This window comes from Falco cherrug, chromosome 9 (genome assembly GCF_023634085.1).
Source record: "Falco cherrug isolate bFalChe1 chromosome 9, bFalChe1.pri, whole genome shotgun sequence".
Classification (NCBI taxonomy): Eukaryota; Metazoa; Chordata; class Aves; order Falconiformes; family Falconidae; genus Falco; species Falco cherrug.
Genome location: NC_073705.1, coordinates 41,363,276 through 41,384,465, shown reverse-complemented (window position 1 = coordinate 41,384,465; position 21,190 = coordinate 41,363,276). Strand labels below are relative to the sequence as shown.

Genomic DNA, 21,190 nt, shown 5'->3' with positions numbered 1-21,190 from the left:
CTACTAGGATTTTCCATCTACTTTTCGTTCTGAATTTGCCTATGTTGGTGATGCTTAACTTAAAGGTGAATGGAACTGTGTTTGCAATTAAATGTTTTCATAGGATCTCTATCAAGAAGAGGATGTGTGAATAGGCTTGGAGTTTACAAAAACTTTGCTTTTAAAAAGAAGGCTTCTGAAAATTCATTCCTTCCCTTGAACTCATAAACTTCATCTGCTGCTGAAAAGCAAGGACCTCTGCAAATGAGTTACAAAATCAGACTTAGTCACTGTGGTAGGACTTTGGAGGATTCAGTGGAATATTTTGGAGCTCTGCTGGTTTTTGTTCCAATTGCAGGATGCCTGCGCCATCAAAGTCCTGTAAAGATTCACATGCAGCTATGACCTTTTTTCCCCTTCCGACATGGATTTGTGTGATGCAGGAGAGCCTGCTTCCTCCCCAGAAGATGTGATTGATTCACCAAAGGACTGTCAGACATTGGAACAGGCTGCCCAGGGAAGTGGTAGAGTCACCATCCCTGGAGCTGTTTAAAAGATGTGTAGATGTGGTGCCTAGGGACATGGTTAAGTGGTGGATTTGGCAGTGGTGGGTTAACAGTTGGACTCAATGATCTTAAAGGTCTTCTCCAACCTAAACGATTCTATGATTCTGTATTGTGAGGAAGAGGAAAGTATTTCTAGGAAGACAGCAGTGTACTTCATTATGCATGAAGCAGCCTGGAATTGCTGTACTCATGTTGCTTTGCTGCAGCATTAGCAACATGAAAATCTGAAGACCTGATGAAAATTGAAGAGAGCAACCAGCTCTTCACCCAGCCCATGCCAGGGCTGAGTGGAAGTGGGCCACGTGGTTCTTTTATAGGCTAGAGGTAGCCCAGGCGCCACAAGACAACAAGCTTTAATCAGTCAGAAAAGGGAGAAGGAAAGTGTTCCCTCCGAGACACTCATGTGCTGGGTGATACTGGCCTTAGCAAAACATCTCAGACAGCTGAGCTCTGGTTGCTTCTCAGGTAAGCAGAAGAGCACTTACTGTGTAACACTGCATAAAGCCAGATTTTCAAATACGTTCTGTTTAAATTACACATGCTGCAACAGGCACTTTCAGGGAACCTTTACACCTAACACAGCTACACCAGCTGTTGTTCTCTTCAGACCTGGAGTGTCTGTGACCATTAGCAATCACGGAAAATCTACCGTGGTTACCTGTAGTAGGAAAGGGCTAGACCAGAGTTTTAAGATCACTACTTGCGTTGCACTTGCAAGTCCTGCGTTTGAAGGAAATTAAAAAGCGGCCTTAAGTACTCACAGGCACATACAAATGTAAACATGAAGGATCCGCACGAAATTAGAAGGAATGGCTTAGTGCCACTGCTGATTCTTTTTTGTTGGTGTCTTTTTTTATATCTAACCTCTGCAACACTATCTAAAAATTTAAATTAAAAAGTAGGAAGTTTAGGAGCTCACTACTGGAGATGTGGGCTGAGCTTCAATCAGTGCTCAGCTTCAAACAACCTGCTCAGTGCAGGTTTTGTGTAAGGAAGAATACTTTCCTTATAAAGGAAGAAGTCCTTTAATATTGAGTAAGAAAAATGGAATTAGCTTCTTTAAGGGCTTTGAGCCTCCATCTCTTTTACACTGAAAATGTTCATGGAAGTCACTGGACATTTTTCAGTACCAGAGGAATGCAGGGTTAAGTCCAAAATCTACCTGTTACTGATTAGATAACATCAGAATGAACGTACACTATCTTATATTGCATCCAAATATCACGTTATTCCCCAATTTTTACACCTCACTGTGTGCAGTGCTTGCAGCTCTGAATAATGTTCTTATTTGGTTAGATTTATACACACAGTAAAAGGGGAAGTAACTGCAGCTGTACTGCTGTCAGCTTCAGAGCTCGGCACAAATTGTAGGAATTCACAGTGTGGGCTCTACACAGAGCTAAGCAATTGTTTAAAATACTATGAATAATTCTACAAAACACTGCAGGATCCAGCTCTCTGAACCTCATTCAAACAGATTTCTGAATCCTTTTGGAAGCGCGATTGGTGTATGTGTGTCAGTGAGGGTCAGGGTGTTTGAGCAGGAAGAGGACTTATGTACATGTTGAATCTCACACTATAAATCAGAATCTTAGTGGGTAATGGGCAGGTTCTCATTTGTTGTGACCCAGCTAAGACACAGGTACTGTACTTAGTGGTTTGCACTTTTTAAGAAACTGATGATAAACTTCAGAAAGTGGCAAACTGCTCAGAAACAGTAGCAGACCTTGAAACAGCTGCAGAAATCCCAGGAGGTCCTTGCTTTGTGGGACACTGCAAAGAAATTGTTTTGTCATACCAGCTTCCCTAGAACATCAATAAACTTTGCAAAATACGTTAGCTTTTTCTTTGTTCTCATTACCGTTCATCCACCAAATGCTTGCATTTTATTTGATCTTGTAGGTAAGTGCTATTATTCTGAACTGTTGCTGCTTCTGTGAGTCTGCATGTAACAAAGCTGACAGAGAAAATGTTTCAGCATAACTTAGTTTATTAGTCTTCCAAGTTAAAAAAAAACCACAAACAAAAAAACCCAAAAAACACACAACAAAACCCCTGAAAAAATAGGATAAAGAAATACGAAATACTGATGTATATCGTAATGAAAATGCAGTTTACTCTCCAAGTCTTCTTTCACTCAGTATAGTTTGTAAAATATTTCTAACTACTCCATAAAATACGGACATTTAAGTCCAGATTCTTAGCTGGAGTGACTGTATCCCTCCATCAGTCCCAACAGATGTACTGATTTACACCTGCCGACATCTGAGCTTTAGTAATTGTTGTTGATATTCTTGGGATGTATATACATTTAGGTATTTAGTTTGACGATGATTTTCAAGAAGCTGAAAACGTTAGGATGTCATTAGGGTAACTGCAGGGATAACTGCATGATGCTATCCTTACAATTGTGATTCAGACAATGCTTACAGTAGTTACTACAACTATTTGGATTAGGAAGATGGTTAAGAGCTGAACAAAAGGGCACAGAAACATTGCTTCATGGTGTGTAATGTTCCTGAGATGATGTTCTCCACATAGGCCTGGAGGCAGCGGTCAGTGGCTCGGGAAGGCAGACACGGGCACGGGCACTGAGGTGGCACAGGGGTGCCTCAGACCTCCTCTGCCGCCTTCTCACTTGGGCTGGTCGCCCCCCAGGCCCCATGGAACCATATGTAAGTACGGCGTGTCCCTGCGCTCCTGTGCCCTCCCTACAAACACCACCCATGATGTTTGCTCTGCCAGCTGTGCAGTTCACCCATGCTGGTGTGCCACTGACTGGCTGGGCATACTGCAAAGAACTGAGAGGATCAGGTGGAGCCAGCGGGCTGGCGGCTCCCTCTCAGGCGGGCTCCCTGCTGGGTGTCATGCTGCCAGGCACCCCAGGGACCCACAGCTATGTTCCAGGCAAGGGCCATGAAGGCTGGTCAACTCTGCCCCGCCTGCCCAAAGCCCCATGGGCGATGCTCGGCTACACTCAAGGCATCCTCCACAAGGGCCCGCCAACCTCCCGCTCCCGAGCGCCCGCCGCTGTGGCTGTGCCGCACACGGGCTGCCCGCGGAGGGGGAAGACCAGCCACAGCCCGCCCGGGAGGGAGCACCAGGGCGACTGCGCCACTCAGCCAAGATGGCGCCCGGCCAGAGAGAGCAGGCGAGCGGGCGGCGGGAGGAGGAGCTCCGCGCCCCGCCCCCGTTTCCTCAGCGACGGCGACGCCGGGCAGCGGGCAGCATGGCGGCGCCGGGGCAGGTACTACCGTCCGCGGCGGCCGGGCTTCCCGGCGCCCTCCGTGCTTTCCCCGCCGCCGGCTTGTCCAGCCGCAGCGGGGGCGGCGTGAGGGGTCGCCGCGGTGGTGCGGGGCGGCCCTGCCCGCCGCCTCGCCTCGGCGGGGCCTGCCTTCGCACCCCTCTGTTATTTGTATGATGTGTTTTAGATGCCTTCGCTAAGTTTCCGAGAAGTGAAAAGGGTGCGGTGTTAGAAATGCAGCGAGGGTGTGCGCACCTGTGTAAACTTCGTCCCCAAGGGGTTTACGGGAGAGGCCCCCGCTGGGCACGGGGGGCTGGGCTGGCACGGCCGCCCCTCGCCTCGCTGGCCAGGCTCTGCACCCACCGCCGCACACCCGCCTGCTGTGCTCCCGCCGTGCTCGCCGCTTTCCGTTGGGTACAGGGGCTCGTTTTTAAGTGTTTGGCTGTTTCTTGGTGTATCAGGTTTGCGTGGTGAGGTTTTAGTAGCCGGTGGCTACAGGGGTGGCTTCTGTGAGAAGCTGCCAGAAGCTTCCCCCATGCCCGATGGTGCCAACGCCAGCCAGCTCACAGATGGACCCACCGCTGGCCAAGGCCGAGCCTGTCAGTGATGGTGGCCTCACCTCTGGGATAGCATATTTAAGATGGGGGGAAAAACCCACACAACATCAACAGAAGTGAGAAGTGATTGAGTGAGATTATGTGAGAGCAACAACCCTGCAGACTCTCAGGTCCATGCAGAAGGAGGGCAGGAGGTGCTCCAGGTGCTGGAGCGGAGATTCCCCTGAAGCCCATGGTGGAGCCTACTGTGCCCCTCAGCCCATGGAGGTTAATGGTGGAGCAGATCTCCACCTGCCGCCCATGGAGGACCCCACACCAGGGCAGGTGGGTGTCCAAAGGAGGCTGTGACCCCGTGGGCAGCCCGCGCTGGAGCAGCTCCTGGCAGGACTTGTGGTCCTGTGGAGAGAGGAGCCTGGGCTGGAGAGGGTTGCTGGCCGGGCTTGTGACCCCGTGGGGGACCATGCTGGAACAGGCTGTTCCTGAAGGACTGTACTCTGTGAAAGGGACCCACGCTGGAGCGGTTTATGAAGAACTGTAGCTCTTGGGAAGGAGTCATGCTGGAGAAATCCATGGAGAACTGTCTCCTGTGGGAGGGACCCCATGCTGGAGCAGGGGAGGAGTGTGAGGAGCCCTCCCGCTGAGGAGGAAGGAGCGGCACTAACATGTGATGAAGTGACCGCAGCCCCCATTCCCTGTTCCTCTGTGCTGCTGGTGGGGAGGAGGTAGAGTATTTGGGTGTAAAGTTGAGCCCAGGAAGAAGGGAGGAGTGGGAAGAAGGTGTCACAAGATTTAATTTTTATTTCTTATTACCCTGCTCTGATTTGATTGGTTATAAATTGAGCGAATTTCCCCAAGCTGAGTCTGTTTTGCCTGTGACAGTAATTGGTAAGTGATGTCTCTGTCTTTATCTTGACCCATGAGCCTTTAATGAAATTACATTACATTAATTAAAGAAATTAATTACCTTATCTCTCCCCTGCCCAGCTGAGGAGGAGAGTGATAGGGTGGCTGTGGTGGGCACCTCGCATCCAGGCCAGGGTCAAGCCACCACACTTGGCTTATTCATGGTGGTGGAAATATCCTAATTTTTAATTGTTGATGGAGAGGCATACAGTTTGCCTTCCAAGACCACTGAGGGGTGGAAGCAAGCTCACACCTTGCTTCTAGCAAAATCATGGCTGAATTTATCACCTTTCGCTGCTTTTGGTAGCCAGAGTGCTCTAGAGGATCTTGCAAACTCACATTACTCTCCTTGATCTTGGTGGGGTTTTTGTTGGGATTTTTGTTCGTTTTGGCCTCTTTTTTTTTTTTTTTTTTTTTTTTTATGCATTGCAATTTTTGAGCTGGTGACAGCGGTGTGATTTCTGACAGTCAGGCAACTCATCTCTTGCTGCATGTCAAGAGAAATATAAGAATACAAGTTATTCCTCCCAAGAACGTATGAGGTGTTGCATCAGCTCAGAATTTCTCCCTCAAGCCACTAACTGCGTTGTTGTCTTACATGGCCAAGAAGTTACTGTGACTGTTGTGGAAGTGATTAACCGCTTTCAGCCAGTGTGATGGTTGCATCTGTTGGCACAAAGCTGCCCTAGCGATTGTGGGTACAAAAGCTTAATGTTTAGGTTTCCTTCAATAAATAAATCCTCTTCCATGTGAAATGTATTATTATGTATTCTAAATGATTTATGGAAAATATACGCATCTTTCACAGTATTCCCTGTTAGTGTTCTCTGTACATGTTTTGGCATTTGGAACAGCGTAACACTGGGGTAATGCAGTCAGTTAGATCATAGTAAAAGCATACAAGGTGTACTGTATGGGAAACGACAGCTTGTCAAAAATATATTGTACATTCATTTGAAACGTACCACTGAAATTTTTGTCATTTTTACTTTGTGGCTGTATAAAAGCCATCTTTGGAGGGATTCAGTGATTATTTTTTTTTCCACATATTTTCTGTTCCTTATGTATTGAAGTTTGTTCTATACATGATAGCTTACCTTTGTGATAGTTCCTATTATCCTTTATGACTTGGTTTTATTGCAAATTCTGTGGAATTGTGCATTTTTATAAATTAAATATATAGTCTTCAGTTTTGGCTGAAGCTAGCTTTGCATGGTCTATAGTGAAGCTGTAGGGAACACCATATTCTGCCACTATTTTTTTTATATTGTTTCTTGGACAATTCCTTTTGATTTAAATTAGATGTTTTTATAATTTTTCTGATTTGTAATTACTTTCATCAGAAATTATATTAGAAAATCTGAATCCCGGTCTCAGCAAGTCTTGCTGCTGCTTTATTTTAACAACATTTTTTCCAATAAGTAGTCTGCAGCTGTGAAAACATCAGTAACGTTTAATGTCATAATACATTTTTTCATGCATAAATCTTGACATTTGGACTGTGTGAGATTTTTCAAACCTATGTTGTTATTAAACGGACACTATCAGCGTCTGTTGTTTACAATGGTTCTCTGAAAGCTTTCCTTCCATACAGGTTTTATCTTTTGCATTTGACATAGCTGCAGATTTCTCTTTTGAATGTAGTTGAAATTAGTGTTACTATTTTTATTTCTTCATTTGCTTGACAACAAAATAAATATTATGACTAAAAATAGCAACTATTGATTTTAACTTCCCATAGTGGGAGGGGACAAGTGGGGCCTTTTTAAAACAAACAGGAACAGGGAATGGATTTCTGTTTCTGCCTTTTAACTATTTATGTAGATTCAAGATTTTCTGCTGCTGCTGAAGTATTTGACAGCTTGATAACAAAATGTGTATAATACAAATAACAGCCTGTGTTGCTGGTGTAGTGGGGTTTTTTGGTTTGTTGTTTTGGTTGGGTTTTTTTTATTCCCATTTTGATTAAAGTTGTAACTGATATGCAACACTCTTTCAGGGACATCTGTACTGCTGTCAGCAGTATCGCTCAGACAGAGGTAGCTGAGCTAGCTTTAAATGAACTAGCTCAGATAGTGGAAACTATCTAGCTGTGGCAGCAGAGTTTAGTCCAGTCTAATTTCCCTGATGGAGTGAGGACAGGAGGATTTGGGGTTTCTGGCACTTTGGGTATTTGCTGCAATTACAAGAGCTGGTAAGCTATTCCTTTGTGATTGTTTACAAGCGCACATAGTGATAGGATAAGGGGGAATGGCTTTAAACTGTGAGAGGGTAGACTGAAATTCTTCACTCCGAGGGTGGTGGGGCTCTGGACATGTTGCCCAGAGAAGCTGTGGGTGCCCCATCCCTGGAAGTGTTTAAGGCCAAGTTGGACAGGGTTTTGAAGAACCTGCTGTAGTGGAAGGTGTCCCTGCCCATGGCAGGAGGCATGGAACTAGATGATCTTTAAAGTCCCTTCCAACCAAAACCATTCCATGATTCTATGAATACATTTTTGAAAATCATAATTTACAAAGTATGTTGTATTGTCAAACAAATGCAGAGGGTTCATCCCAAGGAACAAGCTTATTTTCATTCAGGAGCACTGGTGCTAATTTCCATTGCTGTGTTTAAAGGTTTTGCCACTCTGGAAAGGCCCCCAATAAAATTACAGGTAGTGGAGCATTTTTTCTAGACAGGGATGACTCACTCAGCATTTGGGATTTTGAGAGAGAGTTCTTCCCCACTCCCCCAAACACAGAGCTTTTTTGCAATCTGCTATTTAACTATATAATTTTTCTGCTCATATTTTCTGCTTTATGGTGGTGTAGTGGGTTTGTGTGGCAAGGTTCTGGTAGCAGGGGGGGGGCTACAGGGGTGATTTCTGCGAGAAGATGCCAGAAGCTTCCCCCATGTCTGATGGAGCCAATGACAGACAGCTCACAGATGGACCCACCGCTGGCCAACCCCAAGCCCATCAGCGATGGTGGTAGCACCTCTGGGATAGCATATTAAAAAGGGAGGGGGGGGGGGAGGGGCTAATATCTGTGTCAGCAGAAGAGGAGTGAGACTATGTGAGAGCAACAACCCTGCAGACTCTCAGGTCCATGCAGAAGGAGGGCAGGAGGTGCTCCAGGTGCTGGAGCGGAGATTCCCCTGAAGCCCATGGTGGAGCCTACTGTGCCCCTCAGCCCATGGAGGTTAATGGTGGAGCAGATCTCCACCTGCCGCCCATGGAGGACCCCACACCAGGGCAGGTGGGTGTCCAAAGGAGGCTGTGACCCTGTGGGCAGCCCGCGCTGAGCAGCTCCTGGCAGGACTTGTGGTCCTGTGGAGAGAGGAGCCTGGGCTGGAGAGGGTTGCTGGCCGGGCTTGTGACCCTGTGGGCGACCATGCTGGAACAGGCTGTTCCTGAAGGACTGTACTCTGTGAAAGGGACCCACGCTGGAGCGGTTTATGAAGAACTGTAGCTCTTGGGAAGGAGTCATGCTGGAGAAATCCATGGAGAACTGTCTCCTGTGGGAGGGACCCCATGCTGGAGCAGGGGAGGAGTGTGAGGAGCCCTCCCGCTGAGGAGGAAGGAGTGGCAGAGACGGGGTGTGATAGACTGACCACAGCCCCCATTCCCTGTTCCCCTGTGCTGCTGGTGGGGAGGAGGTAGAGAAATCGGGAGTGAGATTAAGCCTGGAAAGAAAGGAGGGGTAGGGGGAAGGTGGTTTTTTCTGATTTGAATGGTGATAAATTAAACTAATTTCCACAAGTTGAGTCTGTCTGTCTGTGACAGTAAGTGGTGAGTGATCTCCCTGTCCTTATGGCAGATCTGTAGACCTACGAGCCTTTTATTCTATTTTTCTCTCCCCTGTCCAGTTGAGAATGGAGTGATAGAGTGGTTTTGGTGGGGACCTGGCATCCAGGCCAGGGTCAACCCACCACAGGTGTTTATGGATATTGGCCGAGAGATTCAAAGATGATCTTATTATTTTGTTTTAGAATATCTGATTATGTATTTTGACCTGATATTGTTGACAAGGGGTGCCCAAAGCATTTGGAGTAATGTATTGAATAGCCAGAAACATATTATACATTCAGAACAGCTAAAAAAATCTTTGAAAGAAATAAAACAGTAACAAACAATTCTCTAGTAGTAGTCTATATTTAAAAGGGTTAAGTCTACTAAATCTACTGCTGACAGTGTGTATTGGTAGGATTGGTTTGGGTTGGGTTTTTTTCCCCCAACACATGAGGATAGTGTTACCAGAACTAACTCTCCTTGGTTTATTTCTGTCAGTCACTACAGTTAACAGTAAAATGAGCAGTAAAGTCCTTGAGACCGGTGGACACATGTATAAAATAACTTCTCTTTGAATTTTCAGTGGCGGTTAAAGACAGCAATCAAAAGACAAAACAGTATTCAATCAATTATAAGCTTTTAGACACGTGTGTGTGGAGGTTCTACCCAAACAGAAACTTCCCACAAATACGGGGTCATTCAGATCATTCATGGACTTTCACTACTTTTTTAAATTGCAGAAACATTGATAGTTCTAAAAATTAATTTTCTTAATTATGTACTTTCTATCCCATAGTTTCTCATCAGTCATTTTGAACAGTATTTCTTCTTATCTGATACCTGAGCTTGTAGTGGACAGTGATACAATAAATCCATCCTTACCTTGAGCAGTAACAAAGATATTAATGGATTGGTGGGGAGTTTCGCTGCTGGGAATATCACTACAGACAATAGGTGATGAAATGGTGAAACGGGAAGCGTTCACCTTGCCTTGTAAACTGTTGGATTTTGATGTGCAGATTACAGAGCCTTAGCTGCAATACTGAGTTACAAGACTTTGAATATTTCTTAAGTTGAAACTGCAAACTTTAGTTGGTCAAAGAATATGTTTCTAATACTCGGGGACCTTTAAATGTGTTGAAAGAGATTATAGGTGACTGAGTGCAAGGCACCTGGAGTTGTTTTTAAATTAATTTTTGTAATCTTATATTGTTTATATATTGCTGTAATACAACACTATGTACTAAGACTTCAGCAAATTTTCCCAGAGGTCTTTCTTGCTGTTTGCAATTCAGAGAATGAGACGAGCCTTAGCATCAGCATGTGAAGCGTGCTGGGCCTGTCGATACGATGTAGGTTAGAAAGCTTCACACTGTAATAAGCCAGCTACATACTGGAGGCAGGAGAAAATTCCCTTTTGGACAAGCTTTTTCTGACATGATGGATGTTGCCTGATACCTTTCAAGAAGCAGCAAAGAATTAGTTTGGATAAGATTCTTAGGAGTGCAGGTAAAAAGTTGCTTTCCAGAATATTCAACTTTTTGCCTACAAACCTGTTCCTTACAGCTCGAGATGTAAGTGGTGGGAGGAAAAAGACCTTTGATGCATCTCTATTTACAGGGCTACTGCTGTGATCTTGAATGGTGGAGGAGTGTCGTGCAGGTAGTTGAGAGTGTTACAGGAGAGTCTTTGTTCTTACTCATACCTGGCCTGTAACCACAGTGGAGAAGCTGGAAAATAGCTTGATGAGAACAAAACCACCGTGCCTTGAACTTCCTTATGCTTTTCTTTCTGATACAGTGTTAAATTTCTCATGCCATACTGATAAAGTCCATCTCAGGTGATATCTGTAAAATGTTAACATTTTGCCTTATTAGGAAGTATGGTCAGTAAGGTGTTGACTGACTGATTGGTAATATGCCATTTATATACCGATGCAAAAATGCATACTAAATTATCCTATGTATTGAACATCCTGAGTGAGAGACATAACTGGGTGTTAATTCAGTTTCCAAAACATCAATATCAGTTATACTTTTAATTCAGCTCTCACTACTTCTAAAAAATCTCTTGTTCAACAGGTTTCAAACACCACTGGTCACTTCAGGAAAGCATTCATATTTTTCCTAATTATTCAGAAATACCTTTCAATAACTGCATAATATTAGCATGTTGAGCTATTCTTTTTTTTTTCCCCTAACTACTGCATGCAGCTTCAATTATATTGACATTAGTGACTGTACAAGTACTTCTTTTTATACTGCAGGAATTATTGCTAATAAAACAAACGCAAACTAATGTCATGTTCCTAACCACATGATGGGAGCCTTTGTTTACTTCATTCCTATTGTTCTGATGAGGCATTGTATCTGAGACTAACTTTGCAGTTGGGAACAATAATTTTTCATATTAAAGTGCATGTGAAAGTCCTCTAGTACTTAATTAGAGGAAAAGAACTAGTCTGTCTACTAAATGCTCTTTGTTGCTGCTCTCAGGCTTGTTTCATCAGTCTTGAATATTGTAATTCAGCTAGTCCAAGTTTTAAGTTTATCTTGCAGTTTGGCAGCAGCAGGGGGAGTAGTGTAGCTTTATCTGGGGGCTCTCCTCGACCAATGCTGGAGTTTGTTGATTATTAGCCCAGAACAATGCTGTTCAGGCTCAAAAATCAGCTCATGTTAGGAAATCTTCCACTTCTCTCTCTCTAGGTGAGCTAGAAACATTATTCTGCAAGCTTTGCTTTGCAGCACTTCTGTAAAGCCCACGTGCCACGGATGTAGAAGTGTACCTGCTACGAGTAAATTAAGTTCAGGTTTTTGTGTCCTGATGCAGAAGCAGGTCAGGCCAATTAAACTCACAGTCATGAGGCTGGAAGGGATCTTTGGGACATAAACTGGTCCAGCTACCTGCTCAGAGCTGGGCCAGCACTGAATGCAGACCATGGCTCTGTCCAGTTCAGTCCTGAAAACCTGCAAGGATGGAGATTCTTGCACCTTTCTGGGTAACCTGTCTCAATCCTTAATTATCTTCATACTGAAATATTTTGCCTTACGCTGTCCCATGCTAATGTATTGTAGGTCCTTTCCAACTGAAATACTATGTTCTGTGAGCATTGTCCCTTGTTCCCCTGCCTGGCATCTCTATAGTCTGCCTTATCTTACATTTTATAATGTGCTTTGACACCTCTCTTTGTCGCCTACATATTCTATTGTAAAACAGGGTTTTATTTATTTCATTGTTTTCTTACTGAAGTCTCTGGTCAAATGTTTTTGGTCAGAGACAGACACTAAATAAAATATCATCAAACGTTCCAATTTTTTGTAGGACCATTGCATTGTTGATTCATGCTCAGTTTGTTATCCTCTTAACATATAATATGTCTTTGTATTTCCTATAAGGAACTGCCTTCTGTATTACAAATAAACTGACTTTCCTGAAACAGTAGTGTCAGGTCCTTGATGTGTATCATAGTGTTGCAGCAAACATCTTGGACTTTTTTTTGGTTAGGGAAGGAGTCAGTGTAGACAGTAAATTTGGAAATGCAATCAAGTACAGGGTGGAGAGCAAATAGCACGGTAATGTGTATGTATACTTATAATATCTTAAGCAGAAGCTGATTTTAAAATTTAATTACTGTGCAGTCTAGTATCATGTTGGTCAAATCTAGCTTCATGGATTTTTTTTCACCATTATATTTCTATTGTTTTTACTTGCAAGCTAATTTAATCTTGTGCAGCACATAATATGTCACTATGTTCCCACATGAATTTGAGATAAAAATGCTATTTTCCATGTGTCTGCCTAGCTTTTCTCTGGTGAAAATGTGTTAGGGTATTGTGTTGCTGCTATGTAATTATAGCTGTGTTACATTTCTGGCATTCGTTGAATTAATCCCTTGCATACATCCTCAAAATAAGAATGTTATTTAGATAAGTTTCTGACATAATAAAACAAACCTGTTAAAACTATATTCCTATATACATATGTGATTGTAGGAAGAAGACCAGAATCAGGATGCCATAGGTGGAAAGAAGGTTATTAGTCGGACGTTTCTTTCCCTTTCCCAAATTACCGCTTTGTCAGAACAAAATGTAGAAGGAGTTCAAAAGTAAGAGCCAAAGATAACAATGCTAGAACCAATATAATAATGAAATACATTTTATAGATTATTTGTTAGATTTCTTCTGTGATGGTTACGTTACTAGTCTTTAGTTGTTAAATCATTTATATTTAAAATTAATCATGAAAGATAAGAAGAAATACTGCTGATCTCAGACCCAATTTGTTTTACTGTATTTCCTATATCTCTTGATTTTCCTTTGACTCTTCCCCTCCCCCCCTCATATTTCGCACTGATATGGTTTCTGAGTTTACAATAGTGTTAAATATGCTGAAAATGAAATACTAAGATATAAGTAAGAACAAGCCAATACTGAGCTTGTTTTATAAATCTCACTTGGTAACTTTTTTTTGTTCAAACATTTAAAATTCTGTACTGTAACATGAGTTACTGAAAAATCAGAAAGGTCTTAAAAGTTCAGAAAGGGATGGAAAGCTTAAGAAGGTATTAGTAGGTAGCCATTATGGTGCACTGGGGAAATAGGAGGCAGCCAAAGACTTCTGATGTAAGACCATCTTGTCTTTTCTGTAGCAACACTCTCCCTTCTTATTAGTGCTTAATAGCAGCTAAATTTAGGAGGCCAGGAGTTCAACCGGAGACTCTAGGCTTGTATTTTAAGGGTGGCATTTTTCAGAAATGCCCAGATTATTTAGGAGCACTAGCAAATTCTTAGTGAATTGAAAGCCAAAGGGCTGGTCCATTCGACTAGGTTGTGGGAGGGAAATAAAAATATCCAACCTTGTCCCACCAAATAAATAAACCATTTCATAGAGATTAGAATATTATGCCTGAAATATATTCTGTTCCTCTTATTTGTGACTGTTCTGAGAAAAAAAATAAAGTTCTTTCTAGGATATATATATTTATTTTTTTAAGAAACCTGGAAAGAAAATTTATTCCCATCAAATAATAAAAATTATAAATTAAAATAAATAAATAAATACCATTTTCTCTTATACCATAGGCCTCTTATTTTAGAGGAGACTTAAGTGTACAACTCAGTGGAGAATAAAATGTGCTTAATGATGCAATTCATAGTGAAACTTCCGTATTAAGATTAAAAAGCATTGAAAGATCATACTTTTCTTCTTAGTCTTAGCTGATCACCTAGGTATTTTTATCTATACATATATATATTGTACAAGTGGAATGTAACATATATACTGCCTTTGAAAAGAGGATAGTTACAGGGTATTTTATGCACTCTAAGCAGTTTAGCAGCAGCATTGGAATTCTGTTATTTACCACAGTGCATCATGTCTGTACACAAACAGCTAAGGCTAGAAAATCAGAATAGACCTGATTCAGTATGAGAATTTTGATGTCCTGCATTCCCACCTATCATGGAGTTTTATACTTCTGTCCATCTCTGTAGGACTTGAGCACCTTCTGTGAAGGAAGAAGTAGCATTCTGGATAACCAGAAAGTCTAAATGCCCCATCACTTCCCAATCATTTATAGATACTATTGTCAATTACATCCCTTACAGAATATTGGAAAGATGAGTACTGGCATTGTTAGCAGCATCAGAGAAAATCTAAATCCCTGAGAATCTGATTATGAAAACACAGAGTTGGCAGAAGCTTCAGAAAGAGAGGATATGGACTGTTTCAAACCTTGGAAAGTTCAGCTGGCCACATTCCACTTCTATTTCAGTACACAGTTAAGTGTTTTTAACCGACTTGCATGTGTGCAGCCATACAAATTTGTCATGCAGAACAAAGGAATACATGTTTTAAACAAAACTGATTGGATTATATGCTTTACTTTGTTAGCTATTGAGGCTTTAATTAAAAAAATGAAAACTCAACTCATTTGACCGGGTATCTCTACTGGCTTTCTGAAAACCCTGAAAAACTAATGGTTGCCTATCATTAGGTCTGAGATTAATGCCCTTTTGGGGAAGGAATAAGAAGCAGGATGGGGAAAAAAAAGACTTTGCTGTTTTACAGGGGACCAGAAACTGTGATCGCAAGCAGCACCTGTATTGTCAGGTATAGTTAAGAAGCCAAGGATTGCTTTAATGTAAAACTTAACTACCTGAGAAATGGCTGAAGTTATACGGCAAGGACTGCAGACTGAAGTCCTAACCCTCATTCCTTCTCTTCACGTAGAAAAATGTGCACGATTATTGTAAAAGACATAACTAATTCCGTGTTTAGATAGAGTAGACATAAATGTGTCAGCAACCGCATGGTCTCCTACAAGTGAGTGTATTTTTTTCATTAATTATTCAAGCTAAAGAAAGTGGAAAAATTTCTACAGTGTGCCAGTAAAATAGGACGACACTCTTCTTAAATATCTTGGCCATTTTGCAAGTGGAATTTAAACTTCTAAATATTTTAGGTACTTTCAATAATTTTATATTATAGTATTTACATTATTTTTCAAATGTAATTTTTCTTCAGAGGCTACATGAAAAATAACCTTGAAAGGGAAGGAAGATCTTTTTAGTACTGCAAAACTGTCTCAATCAGAGTGAAAGAGAGGTAGTAGAAAAGCAGAGACTAATTGTTCCATTTCAACCTACAAACCCTTTCTTGAACAAACACAGATTTTTCTCTGGGATTTTCAGTGTATTACTCTTTGAAGTTTGTAATGTTCTTATTTTTTTTTTGTTTCATTAATTGTATTTTAATAGTTAAATAGTGTCTGTTGAAACCTGTAGGTGTTTGTTTACTTTTTTTCAGTTAATACGTCCTCTGATCATAAATGTTTGTACCTAGAAATGAATATAGCTAAGTACCAGGAAGACATGTAAATATATATAAAAGATAGTAGTAGTAAATAGTATAGATATAATTATTGATAATTTACAGACTAACATAAACTTTGGAATCTGTAATTTATTTTTTCATTTTGTTATTTTACTCTGCGATTTCTTCTAGAAAGCTGGAAGAATTTCTGAATTTTAAACAATTGAAGACATCTTTGAAAGAAGCTGTTTTGCTAGATTATTATACTGCGGGATTTTGGTGGGCTAAAGAAATGAACTTCAGTCTTATACAGCTCTCAGGATTCATGGATCTATTAAATTTCCTGTTGGAGAACCTCAGTGGTAAGTATAATTTAAAATTGTAAAAGAAATATCTGAAGTGGAAGACAATAATATTTTCCAATCATTTTAATAAAGTAATATTTAATTGCAAGTAATGGTAAAACAATATATTTTCCTTTTGAATGTTGGCTTGTACCTAAAAATAATTCTTGTCCACAGACATTAAACTTTTGTTAGGGACAACTGTAGTCTTTTTAACAGAGTATCCCTCAGTCTTTGTTTGTACAGTATGTGGTACAAAAGGGCCAGGTCCTGAAAAGACCTCGTCTTTGCTATGGTAAAATAAATAATAATTACAGTAGAGGGAGAGCAAGGAGCTCCTAAATTCCAATTCCAGCTGCCTCAGTGACTGACTCACTGTAGCCTTGGGCACATTTCTCTGCTGTTTGAGGTATTCAGTACATCCTGTAGCATTATAGCAGGTGAATTGCATTTATTTTATCCTTGGAGGTCAACTCTCAGGCAGCTTTCTATGTGGGAAATGCTGCACTTCTGGCACAAAATATATCAGTTAACTAAAGACTGGTGAGGGAAGTAAACTGGCATCACTGCCGAAGATGAAAAATTGACAATGAAAGTACTGTAGCTCTTGTGGCTATGAGGAAATTTGCAACAAAGCATGTGGCTTGGGTCTAGTGAGACAAAAAGCCAGAAAAAATGGTAGCAACATCCTCTAAAACCCATTTTTCAGAGATCACAATGCTTACTTAATATTCACTTTGAAGGTGATTATGTTGAGAAAAGTCCATCCCAGAGGAAGAGCAACAGGACTCAGAAGTTCCATTCAAAAAGATGAATATTTAAAATCAACCTCATAATAGTTATTATACTCTTTCATTGTAATTTAATTCAAGGGTCTTTCTGACTTGGATTTTTGGCAGAATATGTACGTGCTTTATGATCATTGGAATTCCAGTTGTCCTTCCTGTCTCCAATGAGAAAGTATCTTAACATATGCTAACGGTATTAATATAACAATGGAGAAGAATGGAAACATGTCAGAAATCAGTTTTATGAGACAGTATGTAATGTGTGTGTACTGGACAGGCTGGTAGCACAACCGATTGTTAAAGCTGACTGACATTTTTCAGGAATGTGAGCTTAGCTGCATGAAGCTTTGCCAAACTTTAACTCTTTAAGCTGAAATTTTCCATGGTAGTCTCTGCCTCTGATTAATTTTTATATATAAAATTACAGCTAAAACAGTTCAGTGGGCTTGCAGACAGAGGCTGTGGAAATAAAAAGTATGATTTTGTGCCTTTTTAATTTTTTTTAACAGCTCTAATACCGCTATGCTTTGAGGTAAAGACATAAGGTTTGGCAAGCAAGCGTTGTGAACTTTTTGCTGTCCTGTGAAAATCTATTCAGATTTGGCTAAGATACATGGATTTTAGGGAAAGAAAATGCAGTTTGTAAATGCTCACAGGAGACTTCTTGTATTTTCTTCACAGCTAAGTTCCCCAAATAATCCATCTAAAAGTATGCTTAGCCCAGGGCTGAGATGAATTTCGTTGTAATTACTGTTCTCAGCTAGTGCAAGTTCCAAAACCAAACATTTCAACCAAGAGCAAAACGCTAATGTCTTCTATATTAATGACCATTTGCTTTCCCTTCCCTACACCGGACCCAAGCAGCCTGGAGAGTTAAACTGGTTTAACCATAAAGGCAAGAGTAGCATGGAGCGAGAGGAATGGATTTAGAGAAGGGAGGGTATTGTAAACTCATTTAAGGCTGGTAAAGTAGTGAGAAAAAAAAAATGAGGTTTGGAATCTGAAGACTTTGGTTGCTCGGAAGCCAGAATGAATTAATTACATTATTTGATTCATCTTCTATACATTGAGGGTAAAGTGCTCCTTACTTCACAGAAGTACTGCGAGAGCCTTCCTGAGAAAGGCTGTATGGGCTGACAATCAGATGTGCAGAGGAAAGAGAAAATTTGGATTAGCTGGTGGCAAACCTGGGCCTGGCTGTTGTGACTTATTATGAACTTGTTATGTGGCTTCGCTTCCCTACTAACTGTGATATTTCTGATTCTATTACTGTTTCTCATTTCCCATGGCTTCTATTTCCTCCACGTTCTCTATATTTCTTTCTTGTTTCTTCCATTATGGTTATTTATATTGTGCTGCCTCTGATACTGAAAACCGAGGTGAATTTTTTAGGGTTATGATTGCTGTACTACTAAAGGGCAAAACTATAAAGACCAGAATCTTGTAAGTCTTTTAATTTGTTTTCTGTACTAAGAACCAAGGAGTGGATCAGTAGAGAATTAAAACAATAAGGAAAATAAATCTATTTCACCAGTGGTGGATATTTCCCCATTTTCTACTCTAAATTTTTTAGACTTAGAAAGAACAAGTAAACTGTGTTCAAAACTTTTTTATTTAACATCACCATGGTTCTAGTGGTGGCGCACACTGTATGCAAGTCAGAAAGATGAATCCTTTCTTTTTAAAGGTTCAGCAGACACTGGTATATTTCAGATTTTCCTCTTTGACAAGACAGTTAACAAAAATAATTTAAATTTTATTTCAAATTTGTTTTGGCATTTGTTTTTGATTTCCAGGATAAAAATGTAAAAATTATCTAATTTTGGCAGGGGGATAGGGGGGTGGAGGGGTGCATAAATGTCTCCAAGTTTGATGATACAGGCAGAATATTGTGCATATTAATGTTTAACCAATTATGACTGTAAGCACTTAAATGGTTATCCTTTTTATTATCTGTTCATGTATTAATGGTTTATGTTGCAAGCGGCATGGTCAGAAGCACGTTTTTGTACATTACATAAACGACAATAAATTTATTTTGAAGATAAACATCTCAAATTTACATAGTATTCTGCCTGTACTTATCTCTGCATAAGAGGCCAAGCTGTAGTATCTGAAACACCCATTATTGTGATCCTTATGTTGTGAAGGTGGATCAGTGCTTTTGTGATGGAATTTTAATGCACATCTTATTGATAAGAACAATGGCAACAGACAAAAATGTTAGGCTGCTGTCACTTTCTAAGTTTCTACATGGCCCCTCACTTCTTAAACTTCAAGAAGTCTTATAATTAAAATGGGCCAAAAAACCCCACCACCTCACACTGTCACATTTATAAGTATTTTTTGTTCTTTGGGATTACTTTGCAGACAAACGTGTGACCTTAGGAGAGAATTTAAAAGAACTTGGAAGAGCAATGGCTGGAATAGGAAAAACTGATTCAGAAAGAAGTGGTGACTTGAATTTCTTCAGCATTGAGCAAGCCAAAGCAGTCATTGATTACTTGACTGACAGGTATTTATTTCTACCGGATCTGTTATTTCTTATTTGAATAATTTAACATGATGGGAAATTGGCTGATAAAATAAGCTAAAATTGTCTAACTGGGTATGTCCTTACTTTAAAACATCAAAAAGAAGAGAGAATTTGCGAGTAGCAGTAAAGATCTGGCCTCAGATGTCAAAGCCCAGGAAAGTAATAGCCTGGAAGTTTTCAGCATAATCTTACATTTTGATAAAACTTCCTTCTGAGTTTTGTTTTGGGTGATAAAAACAAAAAAGGGAGAGTGGTGTATAGAGAATATTCTTGGTTTGCTTTTAAAACATTCTACTTTTAGATTCTACCTAAAAAAATTCCTAGGTCTTGCCTATAACTTTAAATATTTGTCTGGTCTTGACAGCTGTAGTGGACTTTTTAGGTTGGTTTAGTTACGCACTTTACAGAATTAAGGCTATGGTCAGGCATGAGTCACAAAATTATGCATTTCAAAGTTATCAAAAGTTCCATATCAGAAATGAAAAGGTTTCATGACAGCTCTCAGCTTTTAAACAGAGACACAGAAAGAGATAAAAAGAGCAATAATTAAATTATTTATCTAAGAAAAAAATTAAGGGTCTGATAGCACCCAATCACACCTCTCCAGGTAAAGCCTTAACTATAATGTATACAAACCTTTCTCCACTGAAATGCTGTAGTTAAGACAGTGGCTGTACTCGTATACCGTTGTTTCCAATACATGATGGACAGAATAGTTCTCAAGCTGTTATGTCACCCATGAATGTCAGGGGCAAGGAGATGGAAAATGGAGAAGGTACTACTGCAATGTATGCTCAGACACTGTACTACATCTGTGGCCCTTCAGCTTGTTTTCTGACCTGAATGGTGGTTAAATGGAGAGATTTTGTGGTAGATAGGCATAAGAAGTAAGTAAGGTCATGACTGATCCATACACAGAATTGTTGGGAATTTTCTGACTGTTCTATTAGAATCATAGAATGGTTTAGATTGGAAGGGACATTAAGGATCACCTAGCTCCAAGCTCCCTGCCATGTGCAGGGACCTTCCGCTAGACCAGGTTGCTCTAAGCCCCATCCAACCTGGCCTTGAACTCTTCCAGGAACAGGGTATCTGTCACTTCTCTGGGCAACCTGTTGCAGTGTCTCACCACCCTCACAATAAAAAGTTTCTTTCTAATATCTAGTCTAAATCTACCCTCTTTTGCTTTAAAACCATTACCCCTTGTCCTGTTGCTACAGGCCCTACTAAAAAGTCTGTCCCTGTCTTTCTTAGAAGCCCCCTTTAAGTACTGGTATGGTGCAATAAGGTGTCCCCAGAGCCTTCTCTTCTCCAGGCTGAACAACCTCAACTCTCTCAGCCTGTCTTCATAGGAGAGGTGCTCCAGCCCTCTGATCATTTTTGTGGCCCTCCTCTGGACTTACTCCAAAAGGGTCCATGTCCTTCTTGTGTTGGAGGCCACAGAGCTGGACGCAGGACTCTGGGTGTGGTCTCACTAGAATGGAGTAGAGGGGGAGAATTGCCTCCCCCAGCCTGCTGGCCACGCTTCTTTTGATGCAGCCCAGGGTATGGTTGGCTTTCTGGGCTGCAAGTGCACATTGCCAGGTCATGCTGAGCTTCTTGTCAACCAACACTTTCAAGTCTTTCTCCCCAGAACTGCTTTAAGTCTTTTGCTAGGAAAAGTTTAACGCATCAAAGAGGTGTTTTTAGAG

At 41.0% G+C, this 21,190-nt stretch overlaps 1 protein-coding gene across 1 annotated transcript in view; it reads left to right on the top strand.

Moving 5' to 3' along the window:
- Positions 1 to 7,297: 7,297 nt before the first annotated feature.
- Positions 7,298 to 21,190, top strand: part of CABCOCO1 (ciliary associated calcium binding coiled-coil 1) — a 53,223-nt gene continuing 39,330 nt past the window's right edge. Inside the window, exons 1-4 of the mRNA XM_055720776.1 lie at positions 7,298 to 7,443; positions 13,011 to 13,123; positions 16,024 to 16,193; positions 19,334 to 19,478. Of these exons, the coding sequence (XP_055576751.1) occupies positions 16,124 to 16,193; positions 19,334 to 19,478 (215 nt within the window). The 5' untranslated portion in view covers positions 7,298 to 7,443; positions 13,011 to 13,123; positions 16,024 to 16,123. The remainder of the gene's footprint in view (positions 7,444 to 13,010; positions 13,124 to 16,023; positions 16,194 to 19,333; positions 19,479 to 21,190) is intronic.